The sequence below is a fragment of the Sycon ciliatum genome, chromosome 8, assembly GCF_964019385.1.
Source record: "Sycon ciliatum chromosome 8, ocSycCili1.1, whole genome shotgun sequence".
Lineage (NCBI taxonomy): Eukaryota > Metazoa > Porifera > Calcarea > Leucosolenida > Sycettidae > Sycon > Sycon ciliatum.
In genome coordinates, this window is record NC_088650.1 from 17,866,195 (window position 1) to 17,893,926 (window position 27,732).

General features: G+C 47.9%; 2 protein-coding genes and 1 long non-coding RNA gene across 3 annotated transcripts; 1 reads left to right on the forward strand and 2 right to left on the reverse strand.

The window, feature by feature from the left end:
* Window positions 1-1,402: 1,402 nt before the first annotated feature.
* On the reverse strand, window positions 1,403-9,731 carry LOC135823956 (uncharacterized). The gene is made up of 8 exons (XM_065336835.1): window positions 8,978-9,731; window positions 8,111-8,592; window positions 6,842-6,916; window positions 5,186-5,251; window positions 3,656-3,736; window positions 2,583-2,693; window positions 2,313-2,378; window positions 1,403-2,102 (listed from the first exon to the last, which is right to left on the reverse strand). The coding sequence occupies exons 1-8, from the start codon at window positions 9,314-9,316 to the stop codon at window positions 2,051-2,053; spliced, it is 1,272 nt and encodes a 423-aa protein (XP_065192907.1). The 5' UTR covers window positions 9,317-9,731; the 3' UTR covers window positions 1,403-2,050.
* Window positions 9,732-10,865: 1,134 nt separating this feature from the next.
* LOC135823958 (uncharacterized) lies at window positions 10,866-12,767 on the forward strand. The gene is made up of 2 exons (XM_065336837.1): window positions 10,866-11,044; window positions 11,946-12,767. Exons 1-2 carry the CDS (start codon window positions 10,986-10,988, stop codon window positions 12,292-12,294), a joined length of 408 nt encoding a protein of 135 aa, XP_065192909.1. The 5' UTR covers window positions 10,866-10,985; the 3' UTR covers window positions 12,295-12,767.
* Window positions 12,768-14,321: 1,554 nt separating this feature from the next.
* Window positions 14,322-16,271, reverse strand: LOC135823959 (uncharacterized). Its single transcript, XR_010554806.1, has 2 exons — window positions 15,975-16,271; window positions 14,322-15,108 (listed from the first exon to the last, which is right to left on the reverse strand). It is a non-coding gene; the product is annotated as an uncharacterized LOC135823959 (long non-coding RNA).
* Between the last annotated feature and the right edge of the window lie 11,461 nt (window positions 16,272-27,732).

Consider the following 27,732-nt stretch of genomic DNA (forward strand, 5'->3'; position numbering starts at 1 on the left):
TGCTGGCATTCAGGAAGTTCTTTCCTGGATGTCGTCCTGGAGGTTGTCCCCAAATCTATCAAAAACAAAGATCATGCTCTTCCCGCCCCAGCCGGAGTTCACAACCCTCATCCATGCCAACTTTCCAAATCCAATTGACATAGTGTCTTCTCACAAACACCTTGGCATTGTGATTGACTCTGCACTCTCTTGGGTACCTCACATCGAATATATCTGTAAAAAATCAAGTAAATCCTTAGGAATTCTCTCCCCCCACTGCTCCTGCCTCCCACTTTCTTGCAAGCTTCTTTTTTATTTAGCCTACCTTCGCCCAATATTTCATTATGCAGATACGTCTTGGGTTGGGTTATCCTCTTCCGCTGCTGCAAAGCTTGAAATACATCACAAGAAAATCCTTAAAATCCTCCTCCGTCAACCCCGCATGCTCTCATCATCCGCCCTTTATAAAATCGCTCACACAACCCCGTTATCACATGGACGCAGTGCACACCTGGCTTCTCTTGTCCATTCTATTAAGCTTGAGTTGTGCCCACCTCATCTCATGTGTTTTAATTGGTTCTCTTCTCTAAGAACTAGAAACTCGCTCTTACTCCCTAAGTGTAACTCATCCACTCTTTTGCGCTCCCCTCTCTTTATTGCTTATTCTGTTTGGCTCACTCTACCCAGAGAAGTTAAGGACCTGACCTCACTCCGCCTGTTTAAGATCCGTGCCGCCCCTTATTTACTACGACATGCATAGCTCATTATCCACATGTCTTCTGCGTCTCTGTGTTTTTCACTGTTTTTATTTGACATTATCTTTCTTTACGGAGTTGTTGTTGCTGTTCGTTTTGCTACTCTTTCTTTTTCCCTCCCCTTATTTCTATTTATCGCCGTGGTTGGCAATCACCCACTCTCGTCATATTGGCCGGTGTTTCCGCCGAGTCTTGAGATGTTGCAATAAATAATAATAATAAAAATAATAATGCATTCAAGAGCTCACGAAACACAAGAAATTGAATGAAGACTACCTGTTGGTGTCCCTCGACGTGGTCGGCCTCTACAGCAACATCCCGATCGCTGACGCCATTGAAGCTGCGACTACATTACTGGAGGAGCACCGCGAGGATGTCGATATGTTGGGTCTGAGTGTGAAGGATGTCCAAGGTACCCTCCAATTCATCCTGACGAATAACATATTCGAGTTCGACAATCAGCAGTACCGACAGCTGAAGGGAATCGCCATGGGCAACCATCTGGCGCCGCCATTGGCCATTATTCCCGTAGCTATGCAGAAGACGTTACTTCAGTAACGTCTGGCGCTAGCCAGGGTCCACACAGCTTTAATTTGGTGTTTGTTTGTGTGTTTGTGTCACGCCTGGCGCTATGCCGTATCTGTCCCGTACCGTACCGTACCATCAAACACAGCTGGCCACATACAGCTGGCCGCAATATTCAAATAGGGTTTTCAAACGCAAGATCATAACGTGAAGCAACTTGGAAGAATGAGTATGAATGCGAAGTGTATGGGGGAATACATGTAAGGCGATAGTGCGAGTTCGAATCCCAGGTAATGCCTGAAAAAAAATAGGAGAATTGAAAAATTTATAACATCGAACCGACAAGAAGAGATCATGTCTGTGCTCTGTACAGATGAGTTTCACCAAGGACAAAAACAGTACTGCCCGAAGATGGAGCATACTGAGAAGTTAATGCGCTGCATGCTACCCATTCCACCATGCACATATAGCTGGTATGTCGCCGCATTGTGCCTGGGAACTAGAAAGGCTTTCAAAAGATGAAAGAAGAAAAGTGCATTGGAACTTGTACCGGTGAGCTAAGAAAGGGTCCGTTGAGCGAAATGTAAGTTGAATATGAACTACTTGCCAGGCAAATTCACACTGGAGATAGATGGAGGAAGAGCAATGAGAGAGCCAGAAGAAGGGAGAATTATGTACATGTATATGTATCTGGCGCAGTCAGCAGCGAATGCTCAGTTGGAGATATAGCAGTTGATCCATGTCATCAGGTAGGCGGGCGGACAAACACACGGGGAAAAAGACTGGTGCATCTACCTAAAGGAAAGGCTTGGAAAGAATTGCGTGACTTTCGACTTGAGTGACCTGATGTTAGGAGCAGAGGAAAACAGCAACCAGGAGTGTAGAGTGAGCTTCAAACTCTGAATGGAAGTCATCGCGACAAGCACGGGGTATGCCTAGGCTGAGGAACGTAACGCATGGCAGGTGTGTGCTTGCTGCTCAGCAGCCAGTCAAATGATCACGACTGATGTTCGTGACAGGATGGACCTCTATGAGTGAGCAGCGTGATCTCACCCGGCAATATCCATTGGTTCAGTGTCATGACCAGCGTGTGCTGCTGCTGCCGCTACTATGTCACTCCTGCAGGGTGTATCAGAAACAGCACACAGGCAGCAGCAGCATGTTAATGTTAAAAAGAGAAATAATGAGTTTCACACCTCAAGCATCACCTTGTCAATGTACCGTACAACGGGAAAGGATTAGGATATATCAGAGACAAATAATTAATGGCAGGGGCAGAGCAAGGTTCTGTGACAATGCGGCAGTGAAAGGAGTCAATGTTACCTGTGGGGTTGGCCAAGGGGCCGCGTAGATTGCTCCGGCATTTTTCCTTCGTACAGGAGGCGCTGAACCATCATCTTCTCTTGCAGCGCTTGCTGGAGACGCTCAATTTGTCTGTGCACACACAACATGGCCAATGGGTAAGCGAAGCCGGAAGAAACACAAGCTCACTGCAGCTCCATAGGTTGGCGGCAAGTGTGGCCAGCAATCATGCTATTTCCCCTGGCACAACACTGTCAAAAAATATTTTTGACTGTGTAGTGCCGGGGAAAGAGTATGTCTGCTAGCCAGGGCTTTTCACTGGTAAGAGAAATCCATTCTTTTTCCATTTCCCTTTTCAACTATAGTAACTTCCACTGCATGTAATGAAGGCTCGCATTTAAAAAAAACTTCAAACACACCATGCCAATGAAGGGAAGTGATACAGACTCGGAGCAGACATACCCGATGGCAAGGGCTATGCCATTGAAGGTGTCTGTGCCAATGGGGTAAACCAAATACTAGTAAGGAGTTAAGACCTCTTTAAAATCTGGATGCAGCCGTTGGGCAGATTTCTGGTGGATTGTGAAGGGGGCTCGGCTAAAGGATATGCCCACGTACTGATAACATTGTGTGCATATCAATGCAAAACAAGTTCACAGTAATGGGAGAGTGTTTCTTCTTTTGTTACACTGAGTTTCACAGCAGCAGAGCCAGAGTCCCCAGGCAACATTCCACTGGGAGAAACTAATTACCTGTACATGGCATATTGCAGAGTTCTTGCTGAAAACAAAAAAACTAGCAGGAGGGATTGGGTGCAGGGACACGGTGCAAATCTTCTGTTTCTTAGAATTTAGTCACAAAGTTCTAGGAATTAGTCAAAATTTGCTGTACAGGTATGGTACGGTCAACCATGTTCCAAATTCAGCATTCACTTATACAACTACTGTCGGAATTTGTTCCACTGTAACTATCTGAAAACCCCGATGAAGCACACAACTTTCTGTCACATAAAACCTCCCCTTGCTTTAAATAACCAGAGTGATACACCGCTTCTTAGTCAGGATCAGATCTGTCGTTGCCTGAAGACAACTCACCTTTGCAACCTGACAAGCTCCTTCACCTTGGGCGCAATGGTTGTGCTATTCAATTGGCCGTGTGTGCCTGGAACATTCAAGCTACATCACAGGACATGGAAGAGCAACACAATTGCAAAGTTTACATCTGTTGCAAGGGAGGTATCCCCAAACAAGCAGGACTAACAAAGGCCGGGAAAGAGGGAATTTCCCTTCTCACTGAAAACCAACTAGTGATAACCTCATCTGCTTCAGACATCGAAATAATTCACCAATAAAACTGAGTATAGATCAGCACAATTATAATTATCACTGAATGGCAGTGACAATGCGAAGGTGAATGCCAGTGAGGTACTCTTTTCCTTGTTGTCTATCCATACGCTTTCAGTTCTGCATCAGTCATGAGGCTGCATGCACTCAGTTTTCTGTGCTCGTTTTACATTTCCAAGGTCGCAACTCCACAAGTAGAATATAAGCTTGATGCTGTTCTGTGTATCAGTTACGTGTGAAATTTGCAGTAGGAATGCCCAATGCCACGGTTACCTGTGACGGAAAGTTATTGCCTCCCCAGGTCTCTAGAGCCCACACATCTTAAAGTTGCAATGCGAGACGAGTGAACAGATAACAACCTGTGATGGAACATGACTCATTAGGGAAGTTTTGCTCTAAGTAATCACGTATGAAAATCCTTATGTCGCACGCGCCGGGGAGCGAGGACGACTTGCATACGTGAATCTCTCTACGGATTTCCGTAGGAATGCTCTTTCCTACGTTGGGTCCTCCGTAGGACGTTTCGAAACATTTTTTCACATTTTCCGGATTATCCATGGCAACGTTCAAGCCACGCGAAACACAAGGTACGCACCACGTGGAAAACAAAATGGAAACGTGGTTTCAGTTCATGGTGCATGTGATGGGCACATGCAGCTAACGCGTCTCCAAAGCAACATGGCATGCTCAGCAGTCGCGGAGAAATCACGTCAGGCGACACCCAACAGCGCTGATTTCTACGTATAAAAATTACGTGCAGGTCCTACATTACTTTATACGTAATTACGTATAGCGAAATCTCCCTTTTATTATACAAGCTCCGCTGAAAGATCTTCTCATGACCGAGCCATGTTTTCTTACTTCCTCCGTCGAACACATCTAAAAATCCATTCAGAGTTAATGGATATATGGATTTTGCACCCCGATTCTGGTTTTAGGACCAGCATGTCTCTATATCTATCGATGCTTAGTTAAGCCAGCCAAATGCAGAACCTGGCCAAAAACCAATTTCTGGCATGGTCCACTTTCTTGAGGAATGTGCCCCAAAACACAAGCAGACAAGCATTCCAGCATGCTTACAAACACAATTCTGAGCTCAATTTTAGACCCATTTATAGCGGAAAGCAAGATGGCCATCCTTTCCAGAAAGAACTGCAGAAATGCAGCGGACTCAAACCTCACTGATTGTAACATTAGCACACAGTCTTTTGTCCTAAGCTCATAGTCCAATCATACGTATGAACTTTACCCGGGACCTAGCATCGACTACGCATTGCTCACTTCTTCTCGCGGATATAGTGCTCGACCACTGCATCAGCAGAGATGCCGTACTCTCCTCGTAGCTTGCTGCATAACACGAAACAGAGTCACACACACACACACACACACACACACACACACACACACACCTTGACCTTGACCTTTGACGCCCATCGCCGGAGGCGATGATAGCAATGCTACGGCAGAAGCCATAGCAACTTGTGCTGGGATTGCACCATTCAACAGCTTGCAAGGCTGAAGAATTGACCGTCACTATTCAGCCTGGTCTACACCATACAGCTATTTGAAGTGACTTTTTCCGGCCAGTGAATCCCTACACACACACACACACACACACACACACACACACACACACACACACACACACACACACACACACACACACACACACACACACACACACACCTGTATTGGCGCTGTAGCACTTGCAACACTTTCGGCATGAACAGAACTCCAAAGTATATTCACGTAAGCGGCAGAGGAAGTGGGCAAGACCACAGTTTAGCACACTGATACATGGTGGGTACATTTATTGGTACACAGTGCACAATGTGTCAACAAGCTCAGGTACAAACACATAGGTTTCGGCCTGACCAATTATCACTCAATTGACAGCATTCTTTATAATATGGGGCACAGGATAATGTGAATAGTTGTCAGTAGTGTGTCTGTCCAGATCATCTAGAGCTACCCAGACTATCTATACGGTAGTCGTTCAGACCATATAAGGCTGTCCAGACCATCTATAGCTGGTCACACCATCTATTGTCATTCAGACCATATATAGCTGTCAGGACCTTCTATAGCTATCCATACCATCTATAGCTGTTCAGACCATCGATAGTCATTCAGACCATATATAGCTGTCCGGACCATCTATAGCTATCCAGACCATAATTATATTATAGCTGCTCAGACTATCTATATCTGTCCAGACCATAATAACTATAGTAGATCTGTCTAGACCATTAGAGCTGTCCCGACTACCAATACCTGTCCAAAGCTCCAAACCATCAACAGCTGGTCGAGTCATCTTTAGCTGTTCAGACCATCTATAGCTAGATCTATAGATATTCAGGGTGCTGGATCATCTTCAGCTGGTCAGACTATCTACAGCTGGCTGGACCATCTACAGCTGGCTGGACCATCTATAGCTAGCTGAACCATCTATAGCTAATCGGGTCATCTATAGTTGACCAGATCATCTACGTGAGCTGACTGGGCCATCTAAAGCTGGCTGGATCAGCTATAGCTGGTCGGACCGCCTATAATGTGCCGGAGCATCTGCACCTGCTCGGGCCATATACAGCTGGCCAGACGTTCTGTAGCTGGTTTGATCTTCTATATTATATACCTGTGTAGCTGGCCTGAACATCTACTGCTGGCCTGAACAAGTATACCTAGCCCGACCAGTTCAAAGGGGCTGTTGTAGCATGCCTAGCAAACCAGCAAAGTTGGGGAGTTAGTATTGGTTGACAGGACGTAAAAACTCATATCAGATACGACCTATCAAGGGTCCAGGTATTGGTTGACAGGACATAGAAACTCATATCAGACACGACCCATCAAGGGTACATGCACGAGAATGGTACCAACCTGCGCCAAACCAAAATCTCTGGTCCCAAGAAACTAAGTACAACTGTAATGCTCTCTTACTCTTCCAGGAATAGCTCCACTTCAGCTGCTTTCTGCATCGCATCCCTCATCGGCTTCTCCATTTCGGCTACATACCTGCAGGGACAGCAGACAATTTTGGAAATATTTTCTAGGCAACTTTTATACAGCTCTGTGCCTGTCATCCGCACGTCACTCATTCAAACATGCCTATGAATGAATCACTGGCCTCAAGGAGAACAATACAACATCATCTGGATGTGCCTTACAGTATATTGCCCACAAATCACATCTTTCTCAACTGCCATTGCATTTTTGCAGCAGATGCACCTGGGATAGCCTGCATTGCATCTGCCATGTACCGTTGCAATTACTCGTATCAAGGTCTAGGAGTGGTAGACCTGCTCAAGATATACTACCATAAACCTAGAACATGTCCTTTGGACAGTGCAAGACAGCTAGAGCACTCAACTGCAGCTATCCTAACCAATCGTTAATTCAAACAGGAACTCCCCCCCCCCCCTCCCCCTAGTTCAGATTCCCGGTCAGTGAAACTCGACCTCATGCCTAAGAATAGCACTGGGTGCTGCATTACTCTAGGACGATGGGCTTTACTTGGAATCTATGCACTCCGGCACAGTGCTACGCCATTCATGATGTTGAAAGTTCAAGTACTTAGTACTTTCATCGTGGGAGCCCATGAATGGTACGAACTGTGTCGAAATATCAATCGCAGTGCGTGATCAGACAGTGCGTGATCAGACAGTGCGTGATCAGACAGTGCGTGATCAGACAGTGCGTGATCAGACAGTGCGTGATCAGACAGTGCGTGATCAGACAGTGCGTGATCAGACAGTGCGTGATCAGACAGTGCGCGATCAGACAGTGCGCGATCAGACAGTGCGCGATCAGACAGTGCGCGATCAGACAGTGCGCGATCAGACAGTGCGCGATCAGACAGTGCGCGATCAGACAGTGCGCGATCAGACAGTGCGTGATAAGACAGTGCGTGATCAGACAGTGCGTGATCAGAAACTGTATCAAAATGGCACCGTGCAGCAGAACTGTTTCTCTAACAGGATCGTGAGTTGTCGACATGGACAATTCACATTGCTGTTTTTGGACAGAGAGAGAGAGGGGTGGAGAGATACATGTAGATATATAGATAGATAGATAGATAGATAGAGAGAGAGAGAGAGAGAGAGAGAGAGAGAGAGAGAGAGAGAGGGAGAGAGAAAGACAAACAGAAAGACAGACAGACAGACAGACAGACAGACAGACAGACAGACAGACAGAGGCGGGGTGCCTTACCTCTGATACGCCTCTTTTTGTGCTGGACCAACCTCATCACTTCCAAGGTCTTGCATTGGCGGCGCTTGCATGTCCGGATTCCGTTCGTACATCCCTTCCCTACCTTTTACGTACGAGACATTCTTGAACACTTCAGTCACCAGGCCGACTACTTCCTTCCCGAGAGGTTTGTCGGGCACTCCGCTAGCTTCATAATACTCTTCCAAGTCAAACGGCTTGTCGTCTTGACCATACTCGCCCGGGATGCCCAGGATCTGGGCCATCTCACGGTGCATTTTGGCCATCCCTGCTGGTTTGTAGTCTCGGTCGAAGCCCAGCTTCACCATTTTCTCCCGATACCGCTGCAGATAGCCGAGGTAGTTCTGGCTCAGCGATTCCACTTCCTTCTCAATCTCGGGGCATTTCAGGCCGGCCTTCTTGGATCGGCAGATGATGACATAGTCATTCAAGGAGGACATGGTCTCTGCCGCTGCGATGCGAGCCTGCAGGAGATCGTGGCAAAACCAGAATTCAGATTCACACACTGGTTTCTACAATAAGGAAGTCAAGCCTGCCCATCGATTCTTCTGTTCACGGCGGTGTAGGCCATTGACCTCTCTAGTGAATGTGTGACTGGGGGTGAGCAGAAGACCTGGCGCATCGCACCAAAATCGTCGCTACAGGAGTTCGCCCGGAAATATATCCGCAAATGTGCCCAGCAATCCCTGGTACCTTGGATCAGACAGGGGAGCATTGAGACACATCACACTCAAAATAATTAATAGCAGTGACGAATGAACATTAAACAACGGCTGCTGATTTTGATAAGAATTGTGCAGAAGCTCATCATGCAACATTGCATCACACGGACGATGGTACCGCACTTACATCTAGAATATTGGCTCCGTCTCTGCGCCTCTTCTCTAGGATGGGTTGCGCCTTCTTGCTGGCCAGTTTGATGCCAGGATGGTGCTCTTCCATTTCCAGCTGGTCGGCCACCTCGCATTTGCGCACGGCAAGGTCCAGCGTTTCGCGCAGGTCCTGCATCATCTTGCGCACTCTGGCTTCTTGCGCTTGTGCTTGTGCTTGCATCTGCTGATGCTGGGAATGCGCCGGTTGCTGGTGTTCTTCATATCCCGAGTATTGTCGCTGCCCGCGGTGTGAGTGGTGGGATCGTGGCTGTTGTGGACGCGATCCGCCGAAGCCTTGACTCCCGAAACCCGACATCTTGACTTGAGCGGACAGGCTGAAACTTTACTTCGATGACTGCTGTTGCAATTACGCGCAGAAGAAAATGTAATGTTCAGGAGAGAAAGCCTACGAGCTGCGTCTAGCCGCAATGTTTGCCGTTGTGACCGACAAGGTGAGGAGAGCAGGCAGTTTTATAGTCTGATCGGGGGCAAAGCAGCAATACACGCCACAAACACGAAGCAATGCAGGACAGCAATGTAGAAACATTTACCTTTCGCTACACGTTGGCAAGAAAATCATCCTGCATCTTGCTAACGATTGCTAGATTGGCGGTGAAAACTGTTTTGAAGGGAAAGTTCATGCATCCATCCTGTCATGCATGAATCATTCCTGCGGGGTTTAGACCTCCAACAGTCAACAGGCCAGTGGATAGAAGCGTTTGAACAACAGCGAGCTGGACATTTGTGCAATCAGTAAGTTAGTACTAGTAGTAGTTATGATTGTGATCAACCTGGCTTTTGAGTGTTGTGAGCGTAGCTAGGTGTGCAGCGGGTCGAGAGGACTCGAAACGACGCGTACTGCCCTTGCGGAAAACCTGTCACTCTCGATCGACCAACAGTCTTGTGTAGTTCATCTTGAGTGAGTGCATGACAACCAAGTCCAAGGCATGAAGAACTGAGTACTGCATGCAGGTGATAGTCATGAGGAGGGACTCTCCCCAAGGCGAGGTGGCAGTCCCTTCATGACTCCCCGCTCACGTCAAGTAACGCAGAGCATGTCGTTCAACGACGTACATCTACTCTTGCGGTGACTCATAAGACTCATAGTCATACCTCAGTGACCTCACTAAAGCTATCATGGGTTTTTCCCCACTGAGTTGGAGTCGAGAAAAAAACACCATAGAATCTACAGAACGTCATTGCATAGACAAGCAGCCAGGCAGGAACAGCAGCATATGCACCAGGCATTGGACATGGGTCCGGGTGGTGGGGAAATGATGTGGTGAGACACTGAAATTACTTACCGGTACTTGTGAAGTTAGTTCTGATGAGGTTCTGTCAGCTAACGTTTTGGCGGCCTGCACGCGTTGCAATCGTTATCAGGGTTATCCTGTAGAAAGTAATGTTAGTACCGGTAAAGTCTACATGACATAGGATAAATCCCAGGATTTACTGTCATGTCGAAAGGACACATGCGAAGCGGACGATCAAGATGATTCTCGGTGTTGGCGAGCAGCGCAAGCAGTGTAGCATGCATTCTCCAAGTCCAAGTCCAAGCTCATTCCGACATTCGGGAGACTTTCTGTACGTAGTCGCGTCAGCAGTCTCAGCTGGTGACACATGATGTAGTCATGACTCGTGTTGTCATTTCGGGGAAGCCCATCTTTGCGTGCTTGTGCCGTGCGCTTGTGCAAGAATGGGACATGCGCCTGCGGCCTAGCGCCTAGAAAGCAGGCCCCGGCCGGGGTCCCATCGTGTGGTCGAAGCGAACACGCGATGACGCGATGCTTATGCAAGTAAGTTATGGGCCGTGCAGCCAATACTCACTAGCAGTATTTCAAGCGGACTTCTGGAACACCATAGCACTATTTCCAATGGATTTCCGTTGAGTTTGGATGCCGGTGTGACTGTGTCTTCTTCCCGACCGAGTCGAAAAGTCGTTTACGAGGCTCTAGTTGATTGCTGGTGAGGAGGACTGAGGAGAAATGTCCACGTTTTACCCCTACGTTAGTCCGTGCCCCATCGAGGACTGCACGCAATATCTGTGAGTACGATTCGCTCATGCAGGCATTCGACTACATTATTTTGTAGCCTACTATCTGACTGATTTCAATCTTGCGTTGAGATTCGCCACACATTCCGGGATCATGGTGGTTATCCTGGTGAAAGCGCCCCGAACATTTCTAACTATTCCAAGGATACAGTGCTAGTGCCCTACTGTGGAAGCCGTTATCATGACATGAGGACGAATATCACACAGGGCTTGTCCTACAGATGATCAAGAAACTCCATCCGAACTTTCTAATGAAAGTATTCTTGAAACTCGAATGCAGACTGAGATTTTGCGACTTCGGCGGTATTTGTAGAAGAGGGTGGCTGCTCCAAACGATGGAGCTTGCGCTTCCTGCCGACCGACTGAAACTTGACTGACTCACGACTGCCGTCGACTAAAGAGCCAATTAGAAATGTAAAGAGGAAAGGGATACATGGGTACGAGTGATGACTCATGAGCAACTGTCCACCACTGCACCTACATTGTAGATCATACAGTCCGAAAGGGCTGTAACTGGGCACCAAATCTAAGACCAGGAGCAATCTACATCGAAGTATAACCTATTCCTGTGCTTGCTGTGCCTGATGCATTGCGTGTGTACATTCACACACTGCACAGAAATGTGACGAACATTCATGACTGTAAGGTGCTAGTACAACGATGAGCCCCCTCCCCCCCCCCCTCCCCCTCTCCGAGCAGCATGGCACGATGGCAAGAAGGGAACAGAACTGGCATTGTCTGCTCAACTCTGCTGCTGAAAATGGTTGCCGAAACTACAAGGAGTCCCCTGTACCACCAAATACTGTTGTATTCGACTTTCTCTAAGTGTATTATTCTCGCTGAAGACTCGTGACGATGGTTGGCTCTTGACCTGTTCTGTGGCGTGCCGCAGGGACCAGCGTATGAACTGGAAGGTGACGAAATGCGGCGGCACGACGTTTCTCAGCGACCGCGGCACGTTTGCCTGCGGGCACATGGTGGCGGACTTCCAGTGCAGGTACTCCTGCGGCAAGGGCACCACCGAGTTCCCGTTCGTCGAGTCCTGGTTTGCGTGCAAGAATCATGGCTACGTGTACAAGCAGTGCGAGAACTACGAGGACTTTGCAGCCGCCATGAATACCCTGGTCGAGTTCATCGACCTCGCAAAGCCGGCTGGCGTAGAAAGCCAGACATTCCGGCGCTGGCTGAAGCGCACCACCAGAGCAGTTATGAACCAGTACCGTGACTCTGGGAAGCTGTAACATTAGTACTCCACCACGCACCCTACTACTCCACCACGCACCCTACTACTCCACCACGCACCTTACTAGTGCACCATGCATCCTAGCTGCTCCGGGCACGAAACTTGAACGGCCATCCACTTTTTCACGCTCCCAGTATGCTGTTGATACTGATACTTGTCGTTGTGTTTTGTCAGTCATGCTACTTAGACTCTGCTCGAGTGTGAACGGAGCGTCGTGCAAGCTACTCCTGCTCCCAGGCCAAGCAATACACCTCCATTGTAACCAGATGTCTTTTAAACTGCTCAAAGCTAGTAGCATGCAGCTTAGGCATTGGGTCACTTCGCTCCTGCTCCCGAGCATTTATTTTGTTGCTGTCTTTGTGAATTTTTTAAAGCTTTTGCCTATACATGTACGAGTATCAGTATCATAATATTATAATTATTATGTGAATAATATTATAAGCTTTAACGACTTGCCATCACAACACTCAACACCAATCCACTTTGTGAATAGATCAAAATAATGTTGAAGCTAGGTGGAATTGCCCCCCCCCCCTCCCCTGCTTTGGCAAGAAGGGGACATAGGATGTGTGTCGAAGTCAGCGTCACTTAGTGTAAGTTATGCTAGTACATGTACTCTGATTAGACATACAAGTACATGTACAGTCATTCGCTTTGTATTGACTGTCTGGAGCACGGGTGTATTCATCCATACTGAAATATGCTGGCATAAGATGTACCTACATGTAGGTACTGTACAAGTACACATTTTCGTTCACGGAATCTTTCGTTAGATCACTCCACCAGCAGGCTTGTTATGTACTAAATTTCGTTTTGGTCGAGGTCTGTCACCCCGAACGTTCATAAAAAAAAACTTTAGTTTGGTACAAACTTTAGTTATTTCGTGCCCCCTAACGGATATAGCGGAAAGGTAATTTCAAACGAAAATTTGTACTTATACAGTAGTGCAAGAATGGACTAGCATGAGCTGATTGTTTAGTAACTGGTGGTGTTAGTGGACATTATAGCGTAACTTGGAGTTTCTTGGTCCTTTTTTCTTTGCTATAAACTTGTACAGTAGTAAGCGGACTTTCCTGTTCCACTTGGTCTTGGGGGTACGTCTTATCCGAGCTTGACTGTTTGTACTTCAATATCGTTTCGTGGACTGGTATGTCTCTGCATGAGAATTGCCAGTTGGCATCTGACAGAGATGCCTGGCAGTCGCACTGTGCATCTACTGCTTACACAGCTGCATAATGCCGTTTATTATTATTATTATTTTTTTAAATTTTACTATTATTATTTTTTCGGCAACGCAGATGATGATGATGATGACTTCAAGTGACTTGTGATTGTGTTCAACTGTTCACCTGCCAAACGGTACCAGGGAATGAAGGCTTTCAGTATGGAATATAATTATTACATCCGCAAGAAAACCAGAGTACAGTACTCACGCGATTAGAGCCCTCTCTTGAATACTAGTAGTGTCCCAGTCTATAGAGCCAGTGAAAACATAGAGCCCTCTCTTGAATAGCCCCCCCCCCCCCCGGGCTTTTAACCAAGCGCATTTGCAAGTCCAATCCACCCTTATAATTAGGGCTCAAACGGTCACGGTTTTACCCCTGACGGTTAACTGCTAAGCTAACGGTCGGTTAACCGGTTATAACCTATAAGCCACGGCAATCCTGCGGACTCTTTTTTAACCGTATATTTGAATACTCATTCAAAAAATGTACCCTATTCAGTACAACCACGCACACTTTATTCTCTTGCATGCTCATTCATACATACTCTCACACCAAGAGACCAGATATGACCGAGTTGACAGCCCAGAAATTGCGTACGCGTGCGACAGCCCGCGAAAGTGCACACTTTGCAACGAACTGATACTTGAAAAATTGACTGAAAAGTTACTGCGTGACCGTTATCTTTATCGGTTAACCGTTAATTCTTCGTAACCGGTCTGCAACCGGTTAATCGGACTAATCGTTTGAGCCCTACTTATATATTATGTTTGATCTGTTCACACAGTAGATTGACTTTGCGTGTTGTGATGGCATGTCATCATTCAATGCTTATACATTACAGTATTCACATACATGTACATGTAGAAGGCGAATGCTAAAAAATTCACAAGGCAGCAAGCAATGCTGGGCAGCAGCAGCGAAGTGACCTGATGCCTAAGACTAAGACTCAGTAAGAGGTAGGACGTGTGCTCCTAGCTTTAAATGTAAAATAATCTGGTCACAATGAAGGTGTATTGCTTGGCAGGCTGAGAGCAGGAGTAGCAAGGACGATGCCTCGCTCACACTACAGTGTAGACCAGGGTCTGAGTAGTATAACTGACAACGCGGCATAATACATGTACATGTTTAATATGTATTAGTATCAACAGCATACTGGGAGCGCGAAAGTGGACGGTCATCCGAGTTCTGTACCCCGGCAGTGCTGCTAGGGTGCATGGTGCTCTAGTAGGGTGCGTGTTGGAGTGCTACAGCTTCCTGAATACTGGTTTACAACTGCTCTGGTGGTGCGCTGCAGCCAGCGCCGGAATGTCTGACTTTCTACACCTGCTGGCTTTGCGAGGTCGATGAACTCGACCAGGGTGTTCATAGCGGCCATAAAGTCCCCATAGTCGTGACACTGCTTGTACAAGGAGCGGTGATTCTTGCATGCAAACGAGGCCTCGACGAACGGGAACTCGGTGGTGCCCTGGCCACAGCAGTACCTGCACTGGGAGTCCCTCACCATGTGCCCGCAGGCAAACGTGCCGCGGTCGCTGAGAAACGCCGTGCCTCCGCATTTCTTCACATCCCAGTTCATAAGCTGGTCCCTGCGGCATGCCAGAGAAAGTACACACACCAACCATCATCTTCAGTGCAGATAAGCACTTTTAAGAGACCAATATAACAGACTCAAGTAAAGGGAAAGCAACAGCATTATTATGCCCTGTACAGATTTTTCATCAACCATCACACCATAACTGCCCTCTCCCGCCGACCAGCTGTATAATTATGTATGCTGCTGTTCGGAGAGGGGGAGGGGGGGGGGAGGGGGCATCGTTAGTATACAGTCATGAATGTTCTTCACATCTCTGTACAGTGTGTTCATGTACATGTACATACACTCGGACGTATCTTATCCGGGCATCTTGGGACCGGGTACTGCCCATATCTCAGATTTGCCTGTATCTCAGGATAACTCATCTACCATGTGTCATATCATTTTTTGAAGACATTTTTTGGTCCAGGCACGGACAAGCACAGGAATAGGTTGTACAATGTCCTTCGATGTAGATTACTCTCTTAGATTTGGTGCCCAGTTATCACACTTTCAGACTGTATGATCTAGTTGCAGTGGTGGACAATTGCTCATCACTCGTCGACAATTGGTCATCACTCGTCCCTTTCCTCTTTACATTTCTAATTGGCTCTATATTCGGGTTAGATTACTTTCGTTAGAAAGTCTCGATGGAGTTTTCCTGATCTGCATAATGGTGGTTATCCTACACGTGCTGTAGTGGAAGGTCTTTCGCAAGCCCTCATAGACCGGGAACTATTCCCCTGATACAAAGCCCTACGGTGTAAACAGTTACATGACGCAATCTTATCCCGGAATGTGTGGCGAGTTTCAACACAGGAATGAAATCAGACAGATACTAGTGGAATGCTGGCATATTTAAAAACAAATCGTACTCACAAATATTGCGCGCAGTCCCCGATGGGGCACGGACTAAAGTAGGGGTAAAACGTGGCCATTTCTCCTCAGTCCTCCTCACCAGAGATCAACTGGAGCCTCGTAAACGACTTTTCGACTCAGTAGCTTGGGTCGGGAAGAAGACACAGTCACACCGGCATCCAAACTCAACGGAAATCCATTGGAAATAGTGCTATGGTGTTCCAGAAGTCCACTTGATATACTTCTATTGAGCATTGGCTGCACGGCCCATAAGCATCGCGTCATCGCGTGTTCGCTTCGACCACACGATGCCGATGGGCCTGCTTTCTACTTCTACTTCTAGGCGCGTGTCCACACAAGCACGCGAAGATGGGCTTTCCCGAAATGACAAAAGTCTCCGAATGAGCATAATAAACTACACAAATGTAGCGACTGGACTGCATACTACACTGCTTCGCGCCAAGGTCGAGCATCATCACGATCGTCCACTTTACTTCGCTTGTGTCCTTTCGACATGGGCAGTAATTACTGTAATTACAGGGATTTATACTATTTCAAGAAGTATTCATGTCCTAACTACCACATAATCATTAGTCATTACTTTCTATGTGATAACAGCATCACAACTACTAGTATAGTAGTAACTTGAACTATAAACTACACGAGTAAGTAATTTCAGTGTTTCACCAGCACCGGTGCACCGGGCGCCGCGGGCTGCACCCGGACCCATGTCCATGTCCATCGCATGGTGCATGTAGCCAAGACTAGAGTACATAACCCCGGGTTATGTAGTCTTGATGTAGCTGCTCCTGGCTGCAGGCCTGGCTGCTGCTCCATGTCTTGCTAGATTCTACGGTGTTTTTTCTCGACTCCAACTCAGTGGGGGAAAAAACATGATAGCCTTACTTTAGCCTATGCCTATGGGTAATCCTGAAATAAAGATTATTATTATGGTATGACGACTATAATGAGTCAGCGCGATACCGCGTAACGCGTTGAACGACGTAATGACATGTACATGACTGTACATGTACATGCTCTGCTTAGTCTGCTAGCTACTGAATGCTAGCTTGACGTGAGCATGGTGCATGTGAGCGGGGAGTCATGAAGGGACTGTCACCTCTCGCTTTGGCCCGTTTGGGGAGAGTCCCTCGTGACTATCACCTGCAGTACTTCATGGCTTGGTTGACATCACTCACTCAAGATGAACTACATGTACATGTACACAAGGCAGAACAACACTCAACAGAGACCAAAAATCTTCCTCGTTACTCCGAATTTCGTGTTCAAAAACACTCATCAGACGAACTGCGAGATGAACTACGTTACTTTCACAACTACTAGTACTAGTAATAACTTACAAGTAGAATCTACTGTTACATGTTGGTCAAATCGAGAGTGACAGGTTTTCCACAAGCGCAGTGCACGTCGTTTCGAGTCCTCTCGACCCGCTGCACACCTACATGTACATGTACATGTAGCCACGCTCACAACACTCAAAAGCCAGGTTGATCACAATCATATCTCCTAGTAGACTCTACTGACTGAATGGACTCGGATGGAGAGCCAAGGATAAATTTGTAGAAAGAAAAAGGACCAAGGAACTACAAGTTACGCCGCTATAATGTCCACTTACACCACCAGTTACTAAACAATCAGCTCATGCCATAACTTTAACATTGCACGACACTGACCGACGGGACGGACGTTTTACAATTAATTTTAAAGCCTTAGCAGCCTGGTCGTAAATTTCATATGGCATTCAATTGACCGTAAATTTGGTGTCTCTCAACGGATTTGATTGAAAATTTCACCACACACTCCTGCCACTATGCTGGCCCTCTGGACATGATTTAAAAGTTCTTGCGCCTCACTGACAGGCTGTCCAGGCCGGAAAAACTCAAAATTCCGGCATAGTGCCACGGTGTGCGAGCCACCCAGGAGCCAAACAAATGCATTTACAATTTTTCACATTTTCTTGCCCATTCTGTCCGTGCGCGGGATCCAAACCTAAAAAAAGTCCAGAAGCAGCCATGGGTGGTGGGATAGGCCCCTCAATGTGGCCCTGGAATCTGTCACAATGGCACGAGTGGGCGTTCTCTCACAGTACTCCCACAGACCCAAGTCATTTTTTGAATTTTTTTAGGTTTAGCACGTGCTACGAGGTCGTACCTTTGAAACAACATCCAGTGCTGGGACCTCCACAGCGAGCCATTTCCACAGCGGAAACCAATGGTCGGCTGTCGCCAGATGTTCGCCGAGTTAGCGGCACAACGTATTTGCAATTGTCCTTGCCACGTGTGTTACTCGGAGGTTGGAGGGCTACTCTGTCTTTCAGAAGAGGGCTGATGCTGCTGGTGTGGACACGGTGCATAAGGAAACGGAGTTTCCATTTGGCACGTTTGTTTACGGCGTGTTTACGTGGTTTTCCACCTAGTCTGGACAGGCCCTGACCATTGCTGACTGTCCACCAGCGTAACCAGATCTTATACAGTCAGCGAGTGCGACAAAATGGCACAAAACTGAAAAGGAGTACTGAGACATTCGGCGACCTGACACCTACAATGTACATGTAGCTCCAACACTTCTCCAAGGCGCAAACCAACAACCTTCCAACTTGGAAGGCTCAGGTTCGGAAAGGTCCAAGAGGGGAAGGAAAGCGCAACGAAGGAGAGCACGAGCTACGCATTACGGCAACAAAGAATGCCGAAAGTTACTGGATGATGACGAAACTAGTAAGACCATTGGACATACCGGCCTTACTACAACTCGACGACGCCCTCTTGGACCTTTCCGAACCTGAGCCTTCCAAGTTGGAAGGTTGGTTTGCACCTTGGTCGCCGAATGTCTCAGTACTCCTTGTCAGTTTTGTGCCATTTTGTCGCACTCGCTGATTGTACATGTACATGTACATGTATAAGATCTGGTTGCGTTGGTGGACAGTTAGTCATAACTCGTGACATTGTGCCCTTCTCCTTTTTCACCCTAATTTAATTGGCTCACCATCCGAGTTAAATGTATACAGTAGTATGCGTACTTTCCTGTTGCACTTCGTCTTGGGGCTATACAGTCAGTACAAGTACAGTCAACTTCGCTTATAACGACACTCGGCGGCGCATCAAAAAGGTGTCCTTATTCGCGAAGTGTCGTTATACCCGAAGTCCCATTATATGTATTACAGTGGGATGGGACTTTGCTCTGGGCATGGAAATTTTGTCGTTATTCGCGAATTGTCGTTATATCCGCAGTCGTTATAAGCGAAGTTGACTGTATGTCTTCATCATGATCCGAGTTGACTGTTTGCACTTCAAGTGACCTGTGATGTGTTCAACTGTTCACCTGCCAAACGGTAGCAGGGAATGAAGGCTTTCAGTGTGGAATATAATTATTACATCCACAAGAAACCCAGGGTACAGTACTCACGCGATTAGAGCCCTCTCTTAAATACTAGTAGTGCCCCAGTCTATAAGAGTCAGTGAAAAAATATAGCCCTCTCTTGAATAGCCCCCCCCCCGGGCTTGTAACCAAGCGCATTTGCAAGTAGGCCTTGACAGATTATGCTAGCATAATGTTTCGCATAATTCCTACAAAAATCGAATAGTCGCATAATTCGAGGCAAATTGCATACGAATCGTATAAAATCGGGAATAATCCGCCTGTTCGCATCAAATTCCATACAGTTGTACAATGTCATGTTCTACAAGTACAAGTACAAGTAGATGCACCAGGAAGTTGAATGTTTACGACTCGCTTGATAACATGTCCAGTCCACTACAATCAGTGACGGTCGTAGCCATGTCGGACGCGTCGACGGTGCGTTGACCCCGTTAAACGTTTGCTACTACAGTACAACGCCCTCTACAAAAAATTTCCCCTGTAATTTTGCACAGAACCGTTATACATTAGCAGCATATGTGAGCATAATGCGGCATAATATGATAACTTTTAGCATAAAAATGGCATAATTCTGCAATTTTTTCAGCAATGCGAAAAGCATAATTTCACGAAAATATTAGCATAATCTGTCAAGGCCTATTTGCAAGTCCAATCCACCCGTTCACATGTACATGTACATGTACATGTAATCATGTTTGATCTGTTCACACAGTAGATTGACGTTGCGTGTTGTGATGGTATATTGTCATCATTCAATGCTTATACATTATTCACATACATGTACATGTAGAAGGCGAATGCTAAAAAAATCACAAGGCACTGAAGGCAGCAAGAAATGCTGGGCAGCAGGAGCGAAGTGACCCGCTGCCTAAGACTAAGAGGTAGGAAGTGTGCTCCTAGTTAGCTTGTAGGGTGCGTGGTGGAATACTAAAGCTGTCTGAATACTGCTGCATAACTGCTCTGGTGGAGTTCCTCAGCCAGCGCTGGTATGTCCGACTATCTGCACCTGCTGGCTTTACGACGTTGATCATCTCCCCCAGGTGGTGCATGCCGGCCACAAAGTTCACAACGTCGTGACACTGCTTAAAGCCGTGCCTTGCGCATGCAAACGAGGCCTCGACGAACAGGAACTCGGTGGTGTCCTTGGGACAGGAGCGCCTGCACTGGGAGTCCGCCACCATGTGCCCGCAGGCAAACGTGCCGCGGTCGCTGAGAAACGCCGTGCCGCCGCAATTCCTCATTTCCCAGTTCAGCTGGTCCCTGCGGCATGCCAGAGAAAGTACACACAGCCACCATCATCTTCAGTGCAGATAAGCACTTAGAGACCAAGATAACAGACTCAAGTAAAGGGAAAGCAACAGCATTATTATGCCCTGTACAGATTTTTCATCAACATCACACCATAACTGCCCTCTCCAGCCAACCAGCTGTATACCGTATTATCTCTAATATAAGCACGGTCCTTTATTTTTTCAATGTACCTCTGCCCCGTGCTATTAAGGTGGCAGACTACCCAAAAATTCGCTGAAAAATCGAATTTGTAAATTCATATTGAGTGCTACATCAGTTGAAAGAGCATGAATAGCTGCAAATTCTCTGAAAATTGTGTCCCGATCTGACCGGCCGTTCAAGAGTTATGGCCAAAAATGTGCCCTTGCAAGGAAAGATTTTTTTGTTGCACGCTGTCATTTGTTGGCAGCACTGTATTTGAATGTGAGCAGACCGTGCGCAACTTGTCGTATCATGGAAACACGTGAAACTGAGTGTGCAGAATTTTGCTCCAAGTCCAAAAAATCAGGTTTTTGAGCCACGTATTGGGCTGCACGGCGGCGGGCTTCGCCCGCCGCCGTGCAGCAGGACTTTTGCCAGCACCCTCGTGACGTTGCAGATATGTGGCTTGATTATTGTAGTTGACGTTGATTTAGCGACTTTGGCAAGTTTGAGTCGTGTCAAGAAGTCAGGTAGGATTCAGTACTAGGCAGTAGTGAAACGTGAGTGGTAGTCTTTGCCGGTTTCTGAGGGTATCCTGGATTTGGTGTGCAGCGCTGTGGAAATGGCTTGCTGTGGAGGTCCCAGCACTGGATGTTGTATCAAAGGTACGACCTCGTAGCACACCCTAAACCTAAACAAATTCAAATATTGACTTGGATCTGTGGGAGTGTGTGAGAGAACGCCCACTCGTTCCGTTGTGACAGATTCCAGGGCCACGTTGAGGGGCCCTACCCCATCACCCATGGCTGCTTCTGGACTTGTTCTAGGTTTGAGTCCCGCGCACGAACAGAATGAGCACGAAAATGTGAAAAAATTGTAAATGCATTTGTTTGGCTCCTGGGTGGCTCGCGCACCGTGGCACTATGCCGGAAATTTGAGTTTTTCCGGCCTGGAAAGCCTGTCAGTGAGGCGCAAGAACTTGTAAATCATGTCCTGAGGGCCAGCATAGTGGCAGGAGTGTGTGGTCAAAATTTCACTCAAATCCATTGAGAAACACCAAAGTTACGGTCAATTGAATGCCATATGAAATTTATGGGTAGGCTGCCCCCTTAATGGAGACGTTCCTTTATTGGAGACTGTTCCATTATTATTTCAACCTCATTTCAGAGGCATGTTGCCATGCCAAATTCATGTATGACACACACATTTCAGGGTTTTTTTTTCACCGGTACAGATAATGAATTTACACAGTGTGCTTATAATGGAGACTGAGCACTTTATTTTTTGAATGCCGCCCCAAGGTGTTCTATTATTGGAGACGTGCTATTATTGGAGACTGTGCTTATATTAGAGATAATACGGTATTGCTGTTCGGAGAGGGGGGGGGGGGCAGCATTAGTCATGAATGTTCTTCACATTTCTGTACAGTGTGTGCATGTACATGTATCCGGTCGCACGTCTAGCGGCCCCAGGGCGCTGGCCATGCAGCCGTGGATAAGCGGTACATACATGCATTTATGCGCTGCAGCGCGCTGGTCGTATCGGATCAGCAAGTGCACTGCACGCAGCGTTCTGAACGCACTGAGGGCGCCGGCCCCGGTCAATCGACTGGATTTCCATGTCCGCTACAGTACCTACACTCAGAAGTCTCTTATCCGGGCACCTTCGGACCGGGTACTGCCCATATCTCAGATTTGCCTGTATCTCAGGATAACTTATCTACCATGTGTCTTATCATTTTTTGAAGACGTTTATTTGGTCCAGGCACAGACAAGCACAGGAATAGGTTGTGCAATGTACTTCGATGTAGATTATTATTATTATTATTCACACATATCCGCCGGATGAGTACGCGTGGCCCATGCACCATGGGGACCCACGAATACCTCCTCTGCTGAGATCCATGGTCCCCCTCTCGTCGTCCACCATGCCGCACCTGTAACCCGGAGACAATGCCAACAGTCTGCTTCACACCCCTTCCAACTGGAAAATGTTCTCCCTCAAGGCGCTCCTAACTACCTAAGACGCGCCTTTCCATACAACATCATCAACACCTGGAACGCGCTGCCATCCTCCCTCTTCACCAAACCACCATCTCCTAAGGGCCTACAATCCTTCAAAGCGAACGTCCACTACCATCTTCGCCGAAGCCAGTGGCTTTGGCCCACAGACTCCCTCTAACAGTTCAGAACTATTTCCATCCTGAAGCTCCCCCCCAAGCATTGCATGATGTTCACTGCATCTGAACTGCCTTTGAATCTATTTTTCTCTCTTCTTGTTCTCTCTCCACCCCCCACCCCCTCTCTCTCTCACTCACTCACTCTCTCTCTCTCTCTCTCTCTCTCTCTCTCTCTCTCTCTCTCTCTCTCTCTCTTTCTCTTTCTCTCTTTCTCCCCCCCCCCTCTCTCTCTCTCTTTCTCCTCATCCATTCTACCTCACCTTCTCTTGTCTTTATCGCACTAAATCACCCCCTTCTTTTAGGCTATGGTGCGCAAGCTCACGTTAACGCCGAGACCATAGGTCGGTGTTGTGGGCTTGCCTCACCAGCACAGGCTTGCTTTGCAGCCCCTACTCTCCCTGCTGTTTTGTCATTGTATACTCTCTTGTCTTCTCCCCTTCTGACGAGTAGGTTGTGTACTTAGTAAAAAAAAATATATATATATATACAAACCAGCATAATTCTCTCAGCAATACAAGCAAGCAAGCAAGCAAAGATAAGTGAGAGCCCAGGCATCGAAAACAAAACGAAGAGAGATGAGGACATAGGCAACCCCTGATACAAAGCCCTACGGTGGAAACCGTTACATGACTAGGACATGACGCAGTCTTATCCCAGAATGTGTGGCGAGTTTCCACACAGGAATGAATTCAGAGAGATACTAGTGGAATGCTGGCATAAACGAATCGAACTCACATATATTGCGCGCAGTCCTCGATAGGGCACGGACTAATAAAGGGGTAAAACGTGGCCATTTCTCCTCCGTCGTCCTCACCAGAGATCAACTAGAGCCTCATAAAAGACTTTTCGACTCAGTAGCTTGGGTCGGGAAGAAGACACAGTCACACCGGCGTCCAAACTCAACGGAAATCCTTTGGAAAATAGTGCTATGGTGTTCCAGAAGTCCACTTGATATACTGCTATTGAGCATTGGTTGCACGGCCCATAGGGCCATAAGCTTCGCGTGTTCGCTTCGACCACACGATGCCGATGGGACCCCAGCCGGCCTGGGCCTGCTTTCTACTTCTACTTCTAGGCGCGTGTCCACACAATCACGCGAAGATGGGCTTTCCCGAAATGACAAAAGTCTCCGAATGAGCATAATCATACTGTACTACACAAATGTAGCGACTGGAGAGAATGCATGCTACACTGCTTCGCGCTGTGCTCGCCAAGGTCGAGAATCATCACGATCGTCCCCTTCGCTTGTGTCCTTTCCGGACATGAACAGGAATTACCGGGATTTATACTGTTCATGTGCTAACTGCCTGTCATTAGTCATTACTTTCTATGTGTCAACAACTAACGTGGTACTTCACGAGTAAGTAATTTCAGTGTTTCGCCAGATTATTTCCCCGCCACCCGGACCCGGACCCACGTCCATGTCCATAGCATGGATTGGTGCATTTAGCTGCCTGCAGGCCTGGCTGCTGCTCCATGTTTTGCTAGATTCGACGGTGTTTTTTTCTCGACTCCAACTCAGTGGGGAAAAAACATGATAGCCTTAGTGAGGTATGACTATAATACAATTTTGAGTCACCGCGATACCACGTAACTCGTTGAACGACATGCTCTGCTGCTAGCTTGACGTGAGCATGGTGCAGGTGAGCGGGGATCGTCATGAAGGGACTGCCACCTCTCGCTTTGGGGTGAGTCCCTCTTGACATCACTCACTCAAGATGAAAAAAACCAGGCAGGCACCTGGGCACAGTGGGTTGGTCAAAGACAAAGACCATGATTGAGATACGAGAGGTACCTGGTTCAAGTCCTGCCTGGGAGCGGTTTTTCCAGCCGTGCTGCTACCCACAGTCAACTGGGAACTTGTGGCCAGGCACAAGGGGTACATGGATGCAGCTAATGGGGCCGTTCTCGGCACTTGTGCCAGTGGTTGTGAGACTTATCCACTCACCCCCACCGTTAGGCGCTGCATCTGCCGCTAGGATTTACCGGGTGTTAGCGGCCGTCGTGAGTTCCCTTCGGGAACGGACACGATAATTTACTTTACTTACTCAAGATGAACTACGTCGTTATTACAACTATACTAGTACTAGTAGTACTAGTACTAGTAGTACTAGTACTAGTAGCAAGCCACAGCTGTTGTAGTCGGAGCTATAGGTTCTTTGCCGGACGCTCCGCCTGTTTGTGCCCCTGGTTGGGTACCCCGCAGCTCACGGGAGGGCTCACGGGAGGTGCCGGGCTCGGGCTCCGTGTCATCTGTCTCCGGTACCGTGTCATCTACATGTAATTCGCAATCTCGCACAATAGTGACTTGCAACTCCGCTGCTGCGTCATCGCCGACTATTGATTCCGGGACACTGCCTCGGAAGTCATTGCGTGTGGAACTGCCTGTCCCTCCGCTCTTGAGAGAAAATGATAATAGCACCGGGTCCATTGTGTCCAGTATCTCGGAAGGTGGGACCCCAAATGGACAATGTGTGCGTGTGGATATGACCCGGAATGGAGGCCAGGTGATTGGTGATTCTCTCCTTCGTGACAATCCTCGTCCTGCGCCGGCTGCTGTGACTGCAACTGCTCCCCGCCCTGGAATCATTTCCGCTGGTCCGGTGGTGGGTGACGCTGCTGATGTATCCTCATCCATATGGGGTAGAGGTCCTGAGTTAATTGGTTGGATGCGCCAGTCATATCAGAAGGTGGTCACCTGGAGACGGAATCTGTTCATGGTGCCTTCTGGCTCAGTTGGTAAACAATTTGTTCAGCTAATAGCTGATTTCATTTCATCATTTGCTAGTAACAGTCCTACAAGTTGCGTTGCTTGGGAAGGCGTGGCAGTTGCTTGTCACGTTCTTCTTCAGCGCCCTGGTCGGGATAGCACGAGTCAGGACAACGTGTTGCACCTGCGGCGGCGCCTAGACAGCTGGTCGTCTGGTCATCTCTCTGAACTGCTCTCGGAAGGGAGATGTATACAGGCTCATATTCCGATTGGTAGCCATGCAGCTAGCGAGTCCGATGTTATGTCGGATACAGTGTTTGCGAATCTCGTTCACCGTGGCAACTTACATCGTGCCATGGCGGGTTTATCCCAGGGTGGTGGTGGTAGACCTCTCAAGCCAAATGAAATCGCAGTACCTTCCACTGGTGCGACGGTTCTGGATGTACTTCGCGATAAGCACCCGACTCCTGTGGAGCCACCTGAAACCGTTTTGTTGGAGAATGATGCAGCACCGGTCAATGACATAATATTTGAAGGTATTTCAGCAGCAGGCATTAAGAGGGTGGCTGGCAGTATGAAGGGATCCGGTGGTCCGTCTGGCCTGGACGTGCAGGCCTGGCAGCGTATGCTCTCGGCCTTTAAAGGTGCTTCTTCAAATTTGGCTGCCGCTCTTGCTGCTGCTGCCAAGAGGATATGCACGACGGATATAGACCCTGCTTCTCTGTCGGCTTTTGTTGCGGCACGGCTCGTGGCATTGGACAAGAGACCAGGTGTGCGCCCGATTGCGGTGGGGGAAGTCGCTCGCCGGATCATCGCTAAGGCTGTGTTGCAGTGTATATCGTCTGATATCGCGACAGCCGTGATCCCTCATCAGCTGTGTGTTGGTGTGCCGGCGGCTTGTGAGGCGGCTGTGCGTGCCGTCCAGGAACAATATCTCGCCGATGACACTGATGCAATCTTACTCATCGATGCATCTAATGCCTTTAACGCAATCAACAGGAAGGCCGCCTTGCATAATATCGCACGTGTGTGTCCACCGATGGAAAAAATTTGTCGTAATACATATGGTGCGGATATTCCACTATTTCTTCCTGGTGGCGTAGTATTGTACTCGCGCGAGGGAACTTGTCAGGGAGACCCTCTGGCCATGGCCATGTTTGCTCTTGCGGTGGCTCCTATGATTTGTAAACTCCGTGAACAGCACCCTGATGTGAACCAATGCTGGTACGCGGATGATGGCGAGTCTGGTGGCAGATTGGCGGCCGTGCATTCGTTTTGGAAATCAATCGAGGAGATTGGCCCGAAGTATGGATATTACCCTAATGCAGCCAAAACAGTTCTGCTGGTGAAACCCGCCCTGGAGTCAGAAGCCCGAGAGCTGTTCGACCCAACGGGTATACGTGTGCTGACCAATGGTGTTCGTTATCTTGGTGGGGCCATTGGTGAGGAGGAATTTGTACAGGAGAGTCTGTGTCGTCATGTTTCCGTATGGTGCAGGGAGGTCGGTACTCTCTCCACTCTGGCGGAAACCCAGCCACATGCTGCATATTCTGTTTTCTCCCGTGGATTGAGGTCGCGTTGGCGCTATCATATGTGCTCACATGGCTTGCCGGAGCCGGATGCTTTCGGCAGGCTAGATAATGTGATTGACAACAGTTTGATACCAGCAATCACTGGTCGGAAGAACATGTCCGCCATTGAGCGGAGTCTCATCGGCTTGCCTGTTAAGTCCGGTGGTCTCTCAATTCCTGCCATTGGGCCCCATGCAGTGCATCAGTGGACCTCCAGTATGGCCTCGGCACGGCCGGTGATTGATTTGCTTCGTCGCCCTGATGCTGACATTGCTCCGGCTGATTTGCAGGCGGAGGTAATAGCGTTGCGAAATGCCGAACGTCGGAGAATGGCTACTGCGGCTAAGGAGGCTCAGGTTGCTTTGCGTCCTGAGCTCAGCCCATGTCAGCGAGTGCTGTTGGAGATTGCTGCTGATGCTGGCGTGTCCAGTTGGCTAACGGCTGAGCCTCTGGCTGTGAACGGCTTTGCGCTAAATAAAGCATGTTTCCGGG

What these genes read in the sequence shown, in the direction of transcription:
- LOC135823956 (XM_065336835.1), bottom strand. Translation starts at nt 9,316, where the DNA reads ATGTCGGGTTTCGGGAGTCAAGGCTTCGGCGGATCGCGTCCACAACAG. An exon ending in GAGCTTGTCAGGTTGCAAAG is followed by an intron (nt 2,694 to 3,655) that starts GTGAGTTGTCTT and finishes GTGTGTGCACAG; the next exon opens with ACAAATTGAGCGTCTCCAGC. An exon ending in GAACCAATGGATATTGCCGG is followed by an intron (nt 2,103 to 2,312) that starts GTGAGATCACGC and finishes TCCTAACATCAG; the next exon opens with GTCACTCAAGTCGAAAGTCA.
- LOC135823958 (XM_065336837.1), top strand. Translation starts at nt 10,986, where the DNA reads ATGTCCACGTTTTACCCCTACGTTAGTCCGTGCCCCATCGAGGACTGC. An exon ending in GAGGACTGCACGCAATATCT is followed by an intron (nt 11,045 to 11,945) that starts GTGAGTACGATT and finishes GGCGTGCCGCAG; the next exon opens with GGACCAGCGTATGAACTGGA.